The sequence below is a fragment of the Lutjanus erythropterus genome, chromosome 6 (assembly GCF_056507025.1).
Source record: "Lutjanus erythropterus isolate fLutEry1 chromosome 6, fLutEry1.hap2, whole genome shotgun sequence".
Lineage (NCBI taxonomy): Eukaryota > Metazoa > Chordata > Actinopteri > Lutjaniformes > Lutjanidae > Lutjanus > Lutjanus erythropterus.
The window spans coordinates 40,065,474-40,075,662 of record NC_139322.1 but is presented as its reverse complement, the minus strand read 5'-3'; the positions used below and the strand labels follow the sequence as shown (position 1 = coordinate 40,075,662).

General features: G+C 38.8%; 1 protein-coding gene across 5 annotated transcripts; it reads left to right on the top strand.

Annotated features, from left to right (window-relative positions):
- Window positions 1-221: 221 nt before the first annotated feature.
- LOC146325739 (tumor necrosis factor receptor superfamily member 5-like) lies at window positions 222-7,487 on the top strand. Of its 5 annotated transcripts, XR_014770731.1 has the most exons (8): window positions 222-792; window positions 1,098-1,253; window positions 2,485-2,572; window positions 2,674-2,849; window positions 2,961-2,992; window positions 3,106-3,156; window positions 4,393-6,438; window positions 6,606-7,485. XR_014770731.1 is itself a non-coding variant. In XM_084721877.1 (7 exons), exons 1-7 carry the CDS (start codon window positions 648-650, stop codon window positions 4,474-4,476), a joined length of 732 nt encoding a protein of 243 aa, XP_084578003.1. In that variant the 5' UTR covers window positions 222-647; the 3' UTR covers window positions 4,477-7,485. The 5 variants fall into 5 exon arrangements, 3 of the variants coding, with proteins under 3 accessions (XP_084578003.1, XP_084578004.1, XP_084578006.1); XM_084721877.1 differs by having other exon boundaries at window positions 4,393-7,485; XR_014770732.1 differs by lacking the exon at window positions 6,606-7,485 and having other exon boundaries at window positions 229-792; window positions 2,961-3,006; window positions 3,042-3,156; window positions 4,393-4,490.
- The last annotated feature ends 2,702 nt before the right edge of the window (window positions 7,488-10,189 follow it).

Sequence of the window (10,189 nt, the reverse complement as noted above, 5' to 3'; positions counted from 1 at the left end):
CTTGAGTGGTTCACAGTGGTACTGTCACTGAACTGTGTGTCCACACAGGCTGCGTTTCTGCAGTGAGGCGGCTGTCCTGTCTGTACGACAACAGCTCTGCACGTCCTCTCAGCTCTAGGACCCTGTCTCACACACGGTGCGAAGCTGCCAGCAGTACAGGGGCGGGGCAGGATACCCCCTAATGCCCCCCTGGTTCGAGATAGCAAAGATGCATTTGGACACATCACAAATTAATTAAAACAGCCACTTGCACTTTCAACTTGAGCCTTAGTTCAGCATAAGATAGGAGCCTCAGTGTGTTTCAGCTCATTGTTTGGTGTTCTGGCCTGCTATCATCCACCATGTTTGCAGCAGACAGTTGTGTTCAGCTGAAAATATCTAAAAGCCAGTGTACACCACCTTCTGAACAGGAGACATAAAGTTAAAGACTAGCTGGTGAACATAGTGGAGGATTCAGCAGCTAAAGAGCCAGATCTTTCAAGAAGTGGTGGAGAACAAAACAGAACTAAAATAGAATCAATATTGGACTTCAGCTTCATATTGGAACAATTTTATGAGGTGATAATGTGTCATTGTGTTAACAGCTGCCATCTACGTATATGTATATACCTAGATATATATGTATGGCTAAGATAAAAAACTAAATTATGATTTGTTTTTTAACAGGAAATCGGGTTAAAACAGATTGCACAGAGTTCCAATCTACCTCCTGCCTGCCCTGCACTGAGGGGACCTACATAAAACAGCCAACTGAACGAACACAGTGCTACACCTGCACCAGCTGTGATGCAGGTAGATTTCTGACAATATTTTAAAATCCTTAGTAGAAAACTGGCAGAACACACAGGACTGGTTACACAAATAGAGAGGAATCCAAACCCATTAAACAAAAACACTGTGTGACTTTGTCTGGATTTTGACTGTTGTGTTGTTTGAGTTAGACACAGATCAGTGTTCAGATACAAGAGAAGCTCTGTTTGTCTCATTGTTCCGTCTGATAGTAGAGACATTTGCTGTGGACACGACACATATGTGTGTAACAGTTCAGAAAGACTGTTTTTGTCTTTTCCGTATGTAACCTGTACATGTGTTGACAGGTTCTGGTTTGAAGATAAAGAGGACATGTACGACAACATCAGATACAGTTTGTGAACCACTGGAGGGATTCTACTGTACAGAGTCTGAAGAAGAGAGGTGCAGAGCAGCAAAGAAACACACAAACTGTTCACCAGGACAGTACATCAACCAGACGGGTTGGTTTTCCTCTTATTACTGTTACGTAGGGCCATGAAACCGATTGGTTTAGAAGGGAACCCTAGAACTGTGAATGAAGTCTCTCCCCTTTCAGTGTCCCATGGGACATAAGTTAACAAAAAACATGGACAGTTGTTTGTGGCAGGAGACAAATTATTTTTTGATCCTGTTTTGACTGTGTCACAAATTACACACGTTTGTCAGTTGAAAAAATAATTTGACAAGACAACAAAATCTTAGTTTAGTTTCTTTTTGTGTGAAACCTCTCAGTGGACTACATGTCTTGTCTCGCACAATATCACAAATCTCACCGTCCCTTGTAACCTTATCTTACCTGAAGTGTTTCATCCAGCGACTCCTGGTCTTGTGAAGAGAAAGAACGAGTGAGACCCACTGTTGTGTGACTACGTCCTGGTACAAAAACACAGCTTCAGTGGCTAATGTTAGCTTTTGGAGGGAGAAAGTCAGGACATCACTTACTCACCTTCGGGGTGTGTAGTTTTCTAATTACGTATCTTCACAGTCTGATATTTAAACAGTTTTACAACAAGCTGCGACTTTCTTAACATGTAAAATTATCTTTTAAATTGACAAACATCATATGTGTAATTCATGGCACAATTCAAATGGAATCAAAAAATAATAGTTTCTTACTGTTGACTACAGTTCATATTTTTTGTCAAGTTAGGTCCCATGGTGGTCCAGTGTGACTTCACCTTTCTATTGCTACGACCTGCTGAAATGGCTGCCAGGTCCACTAAACAGAACGATGACTTCACAGAGTAACTGCAACCAAACAGGACTTAGAGTCCTCAGTGATGCCCGCCTCTCTGTGACTGTGAGGTTAATGCCATGAAGTGCAGCTGAGGCAAATGCAAGTAGCGGACAAAGAGTAATTTGATGAGATGATGGTGTGAGATGAAGGTCAGTGGATTGACATTTTTACAGTTCATCCTCTGGGGATCATGACTGTAGCAGAGTCGTGCAACCCATCCTGTAACACAGATACTTTATTCTGGACAAAAGTGGTCCAGACCCACATTTAGTCATGCTAGCCTGCTCATGAATTCTCATTACCAGCACTAAAAACATGCAGCATGTGTCGGCATCAGTGCTAATCAAACAGAAACTGGACAGATTTTATACATTTTATCACTGAAATTCAAAGGATCATGTTTAAAGTCATGTTTGTTTAACTAGTTTTAACAGATATAATGTGTGTTTGTACAGGAACATCATCAAGAGACACTGAGTGTTCTGACTGCAGTGATGGAACATATTCAGATGGAACATTTACATCCTGTCAGACACACACACAGTAAGTGAAGCTTCACATCAGACACATGAATTCTTACAGCAGCAGTGAATTCATGGTGTCCTACAGATGTTCCTGTAAAAAATGTTCCTCTGTCATTCCAGATGTGAATCACTGAATCTTCAGCTGATCAAACCAGGAACTGTTTCAACTGATGCTGAATGTGGAGAACAAAGTTCAGACAAGACAGAACTTGTGATCAGCATTGTTGTTGTGTTTGTGCTTTTTTTATTCATCATAGCAGCTGTATTTATGTGGAAGAAAAAATGGTCACCAAAAGGTACAGTTTGCATTCAGACAATAAAAACACTATTATATTTTTGATAATATTTCCAGTCACATCATTAAGTTATTGATTATAATGTATTTCACTGGTTATGTTTTATTACAGGAAGAAACAGAAATGTAGACGATCCAGAACAGGTATGTGTTATTTTCTCTAGGGTTGTTACTATGCCTATTTCACTGTACGTACTGTAGTAAGTAGGACTTCTAATTAATGAAAATCTGTCTTTTAATAATATTTCACAAAGAAGAATCATCAGAGTGGAGAAGAAACATCAGACATGATGAAGAAACAGCAGCAGGTAAGACAGCAGTGTATCTTTATTGAAATGTTCACTGACTGACTGAGCTACACTCTGTGACGTCTTTACTAATGTACAACATGTCTCTGTTTAAACTCAATGTATTTCTCTTCTCAGGACAAGAGATATAAAACATAAACATTTGAACAGGTTGGGTTTATGTTCAGACACTGCAGAGTAAATGTTCTCTAGACTCCAGTCATGAATGTGTTGGATGCTGGGACATTGTCTGTGCAGTGTACAGAAATTAAACCAGTCTTCTACTGTGCTACAAACTGAACACATCATCTACAGAACTGCTGCTGCACAATGAGTCTGAATTATTTTATCTATGCATTTGTGCATGTATGAAGAAGTGCAATACAACATTTATAATATCATGAGGACTTGTGATGTGTGTGTGCCTGATTTTTAAATCAATGACTTGGGCTGTTTTGTTTGTTGTGTTAATGTGCTTATAGTGTGTAAGAGTGTGTGTGATTGTGTGTGTGGTGGACCCCAGGAAGAATAGTCAGTGTATATATTAGTGCTACACAGATTGAACCTTTAAAATAAGTGTCGTACTAATACCATGCTGTGAAAATACTCCACTACAAGTAAAAGTCCTGCATGATGAACCTGTTTGAAGTAAAAGTATTATCAGCAAAAATGTACAAAAAGTATGAAAAGTAAAAGTAGCCATTGTGCAGTAAAATGTTCCCTGTCACTATTATATCAGAGTTTTTTGGGGTAAAAAGTTCAACATTTGCTTCTGAGATGTTTACAATAAAAAATAATACTTTAGTAAAGTGGAAGTACCTTGAATTTGTACTTAAGGGGTGAGAAAGTTTTGTTAAAAGCCCATTTTTAGTTCAAGCGGTGAGAGTCTGAGACAGATGAGTTTATGATGTTTCATTTTTGGTTTGAATTCATCTGAATGTTTTCATTGTTTTGTCTTTATTTTGCAGTCTTCTTTAATATGTGTAATATTGAAAATGGCCAATAGGTGTCTCCAGTTCACCACTTGAGGGTGTGTGTTCAGTGTGTGTGGGTGTGTGTTCAGTGTCTCTGAGCTTCTCTCTTGAGTTGAAAAAGACAAAAACCTTCTTGTCAGGGGGATTACAGTTTTAATGACAGTAGCATTTTATTGGAGCACTGGTGGTGTATTATGTGGCTTTATCTCCATGTCACTGATTTTTCCTCATCCTGTGCTGATGAACACATGATATTTGTAAACCACCTGCAGCTGCCTGTAAGTTTCAAACACTGAGCTGCTGCTCTCACAGTCCAGCTGAACTCAGGACAGAGCAGAAAAAACCAAAACTGTTCTCAGTTTCATAAATCTAATGTCACTCCCTTTGTATATTTGTATATCTGTCCTGCTGCTGATTCTTGTAATAAAAGTCACCAAGTTAAACTTAATAATCGTGGACATTGACCCTGTCACTGTGATCATTGTGGGCGGTGAAACTTCTGTCCAAAGTCCAGACTGAAATGTCGATACAACAAAGTACAAGTCAGCAACAGTTCATAGAAAACACATGAAGAAGAATGATCGTATGTTTTGTACAAGTCTCTGCAAAGTAACTACAGCTGTTTAACAGATGTGAAGGAGAAAGTACAATATTATACATGACAGTTCAGAACACAGAGGTGTGAGCAGCTTTTTTTTTTTTTATTATCAATGAGCTTTATTAGCATGAAGAGACTGTTTATATCACCAAAGAAAGAAAATATTAATAATAAAATAACAACATTACTTACACATAACTAATAATGACAACAGTTACAGTGACAATACATGTATATCTCTTTGTAGAATCACTAACAGTCATGAATGACCTGGTTGCACAGCAGATTTTTTTATATTTTTTGACATGTCATAGCAGGAAAGTGACAGGTATCATAATGACTGCTGCATTTCCTGCAGCACTCTGCAGTAAACTTTCAGTAGTAGATGACATGAGGAGGTGTGTCACACTCCAACACAGTTTATGTAAAAGTTTGCATTAATTTCATCAAATCTGACTTAAAGTATTTCATTTATTCACACTGACTCAACATGACAGAAAAACATTGTTTTAAATGCAACTCTTTACATTAAACTTATGTAATAAAATTACATGTAAATTGTACATGTAATTAAAATACATAAGGTCAGAGATTTTAGGACACTTATTTTTTTGAGTGTAGATTATTACCTGAAAATACACAGAAATTATTTACATAAAGTTCAAATGGATGATAGAGGGAAATTTAATTTCTAAAGTCCATATGCAGTACAACATTAAAGCTGATGTGTATTTCAGTAAGTGGAGTGAAACAGTGAAATTCTCTGGACACTCATTTGAAATGTTGATCAAATATGATTCAGTTTAAGAAAATTTATACAGAAAAAATAATGGGACATTATGGACTTACTGAGTAATATTTCTATTGAGGTAAATGTTTTTATGTGGTCTGTAAAAACAAAAAACTCTGCCTGTATTTATGTTATGTTTTTATTAAGAAAGATGCAGGTAACATAAGACTCATCCTCATCGTTTTTAAGTTGTTTGTATTAGTGTGTCATCTTTTTTGTTAAATTGATATTGGAAAATACACAGAAATGAGCAAAATAAACAAATGAAAATGAAAATGAAAAGAAAAAACAGCAGTCAGTTTAATCAGGTGGAGTTTCACTGGAGGCCGGTGGTGCAGTGGTCAGCACTGCTGCCTCACAGGTCCTCAGTTTCGAATCCCCCAGGGGCAGGACCTTTCTGTGTGGAGTTTGCATGTTCTCCCTGTGTCTGCGTGGGTTCTCTCCAGGTTCTCCGGCTTCCTAAGACATGCATGCTAGGTTAATTGGTGACTCTAAATTGCCCGTAGGTGTGAATGTGAGTATGAGTGGTTGTCTGTCTCTATGTGTCAGCCCTGCAATGAACTGGCGACTTGTCCAGGGTGAACCCCGCCTCTCACCCAATGTGAGCTGGGAAGACTCCAGCCCCCCGCGACCTTTCGGGAATAAGTTGTTACAGAAAATGGATGGATGGAGTTTCACTGGATGTCCCTGGTCCTCTGTGTGATGGAGGATCCTCCATGTAGTGCAGGTGAATGCAGCCTGGCCTGACTCCTCCCCCAGCCACAACCCTAATCAGGAATCAGAATCAAGATGAGGCCTTTATTCTCTCCTCTCTGCCTCCTGCTCTGTCCCTGCTGTGGATGTTCATGGTGTGTTGCCTGTTATCGTTGTCTTTGTTTTAGCAGTAGTGATGTGTTGGCCATGTGCAGAATCTGGTTGTCCTCCTGTCCACACCAGAGGTGGTGAGTAGGGCTTCAACATTAACTAACAGTGTACAGTTTGTCCAGTAGTTTAACCATTACTTATCCATTATTTTGTTGTTGAGTTATTTTAAGATTTGGTAGTTCTCTTAAAACTACCTGGGGTAAATGTTTGTTTCTGATTATTTTGTCTGTGTTTTTTCTTTCAGAAGCAGAGAGACATATTGTTGGGAGGCTAGACACACATGATGAAGTCCCTTCACTTTTGCATGTGAGTAAATGTACTGGGACACAATACACACTACACTATTTTTGTTGTGAGGATTGTTTGCTGTGTGGTAGAAACCCTGGACTCTCCTCAGTGTAATCTGCCTCTGCTCAGTTTCTTTAGTTTTGGTTTACTGTATGTTAAACTGAGTTTTTTATTGTATTACATACTGATTTTAGATTTTATATTGAGGCCGTTTTATGTTAATAGTAATAAAGAAGTAATTTTATCAAACATTCTTTTCCAGTTTTTCATTTATATTATTGTTCTTTCCTTCCGAGCAGTTCCAGTCCCTGTCTGTTTAATTTATTTGGCTTATTAAAAATAGAACATTTGCTTTTATTGTGAAAACCTGTCTCTGTCTGATCAGTAATGACCCTGTGCTTTACTATCTACTGCACACATGTCCAAACTCTTCCATGAATGGTTTTCATTCCTACCAAGCTGGAGCACACCAGGCTGGACTCATTTAATCAGCTGATTTCAGTGTTTAAACAGCTGTTTAGTCCAATAGGTGTGCTGTTGATTGGTTGGAACAAAAACGTCACTCGGTCCTGTATGGAATAGTTTGAACACGCCCGTTCTGCTGGTTCATTAAAGTATTTCAAGGGGTGTAATACACCAGGTGGTGTCATTTGTCTTTTTCTCCTTCATCCACTTATTGATGCCACACAACCCTTCACCACAATCATGTCTCACCTGAAGTGTTTGAGTTTGTCCCTTTATGATTGTTTCAAATTCTTTGTGTGCGTTGGTGGAGAAAGGCAAAGAAGAAAAGTGTGACTTCACAGTCTGTCGTGGCAATGAGTGTCTGAATGAGTCAATCATCTGTCGCAACTTGTTCTCCATCCTCCTACACACCACCGTTTCTATAATGACCACAGACCTGGTCTTCCTCCTCCTCCTCCTCCTCCTCCTCCTCGTTGGAACAGTGGAAGAGTCACTGGAAACATTTGAAGGTGGCAGGAAGCAAAACTAACTAACAAAGTTAGTCTGTCTGTCTACAGTTTATTCATGTTATTACTGTTATACACCTGTCAACAACAGGATTCTGTTTCACTTGATTTTACATTTCATTCCTTGATTTTAATGTGACACTATTTTGTCTTAATTTTTACCGCAGGATTTTCTTTTTATACATATTATATGAACACTGTTGGAAGGAGCCAAAGAACTAAGAATTTCACTGACAGTCACTGCTGTGTTGTAACTGCTGTGTGTGTGACATTAAATAAGGAACTTGATTTATAATGTGAACACAGCAGTCTGAGGTGTAGTCCTGTTTACAGCCAACTGCTCAGCCTCTGTGGTCTGTTGATACAGAGGAGTGGTTTTGTTAAATGGTGCAACAAAAATGACATCAAGCTCAACAACAGTAAGAGCAACTACATCTATCATGTTTCACATTTGAGGTGGAAAAACTGCAGTGCAAGAATGTTGTGGTTTTTCAACTCCACCTCTTGCTTTCACTTCTAACTTCAAAGACGTGTTTGGATCTTGTGCTGCATGAAATGTGTCGTTCTACCACAGGAAGGGCCCCTTCCTCTGCAGCTCTCGTCCTTCCTCTTGTGCATTCGAAACACACCAAATGCAGACAGTTGTGTAAGCTGGGTGTGTTATGAATGTTAAGCAAGTACTCATCATAATGTGGAAAGCTTTCACATGCTTTAAGAATCAGATGTAGAGCTCTAGCTGATGGGAGGTTTGACTGTTTTTACTGAATTAAGTTTGTATGAGTCAAAATTTCAAGTCACTTGAGCCAAGTGAGTCATCTAGAGCTCAATGATCCCATGGATGCATTAGGAAGAATAAGAGATTAAAAATAATTTGTAATTATAATGGTTAGTTCAGTAGATGGAGCCAAATGTGAGACACTAGACACTGGAGTTGTGTATATTAAGGTATTTGTTGTAAGAATGCAGCTAGCTGAGGCACAGAGCGATGTGGAACAGCTGGATTACCAGTTTCTAAAAGTCAAAGATTCAAGTTCATCTAAAGAAGAGAAGTCTCTGAACTAAAGATTATAGGTCAACAAAACTTTTTCTGAACTTGAAATGTCTGGATCAGCAGAGCAGAGTGGAAGACTGAGTGAAGTAGCTGAGGAAGGGAGGGATCCATGCAGGCAGATGGATGTGATCCTGGTGCAAAAGGAAAACCATGATTAACCAGAAAAAAACAGGCACTGTAAAAATAAAAAAAGTTCAACTCAGACTCTTAAGTTTTGAAAAGGTTTTGCCACCTACTGATCTTTTGTTGAGATAATTCACTTTTCTTCTTTAGATAAATTAAAGCTTTGAATATTAGAAACTCAAAAATTGAGTAGATTCATTGAAGTGGAAGCAAATGTTAATTTTATTTTTCAGGCACTAAAAAGACAAATCAGGTTCACAGCTCATTGTGACAAAATTTTTAACATTTGTTTGTTTGTTTCTAAAATTGAAAGATTCAAGTTTAAAGAAGAAAAGTAAATGATCAAAGCTGACGGATTAACGCCCAACACTGCCTGTTACAAAGTAACGCGTTACTGTAACACCGTTATTTTTTGCAGTAACTAGTAATCTAACGCATTATTTTTTAAATTCAGTAACTCAGTTAATGTTACTACATGATGCGTTACTCCGTTATTTTATGTTATTTTTTGTGTAGTCTTGGCTAGAGACTGAGCTGCAGCCAGAGCCGTGTAGTCCTGAATCTTCCTGTGTGTGTGTGTGTGTGTGTGTGTCAGCGGGGAGACGGGAGAAGACACACTGTGTGGGCGTGTCTGTTTACAAGACTGGTATCATCATGGCGTCGGCGGCAGAGCCCAAGTCAAGTTTCTTTACATGGAGATATTCTCACTACTTGACCTTTGTCGAGCACAAAGACAAGAACGTTTTAGTTAAATGTAAGTTGTGTCTTGGATCAAAGATCTTATCTACTGCCCAAAATAGCAATTCAAACCTGTTGAAACACCTACAGAAACAACATGCTGCGATGAAGCTAGTAGCTAAGAGTACAGACACAGACTCTGATGACACTTCACCTCCACCACCTCAGCAACAGCGGCTGGATTTGAACCGAGGGACTGACTGCTCCTGCTAACCAGGAAAAAGTTGATAAAGCCATTGCAGGGTATGTTGTAGAAGACATGCAGCCAATTTCTACTGTGGAGTCGCCTGCTTTCAGGAAGCTAGTTAGCATGATACCGGGCGTCACACAGCAAATGGGACGAAACACTTTTTCTAAGTACCTGGAGAGCGAATACGCAAAAATGGAAACCGAGTTAAAGAAAACTTAACTCAAAACTTAATGGGAGACCTATTTTTTCATAGTAACTAAAAAGTTACTTTTCACAGTACTGCGTTACCTTTTGGTGTAAGTAATCAGTAAAGTAACTAGTTACTGGTTTTCAGTAACTAGCACAACACTGGTTATAGGTCAGCAAAACTTTTTCAGAACTTAAGAGTTTGAGTTGGGCGCAAAACTCAAAAATCTATTGCAGTGTGTTGCCTTAAAACTTTTTAGCTTTTAGGAGCCCAGATTCTC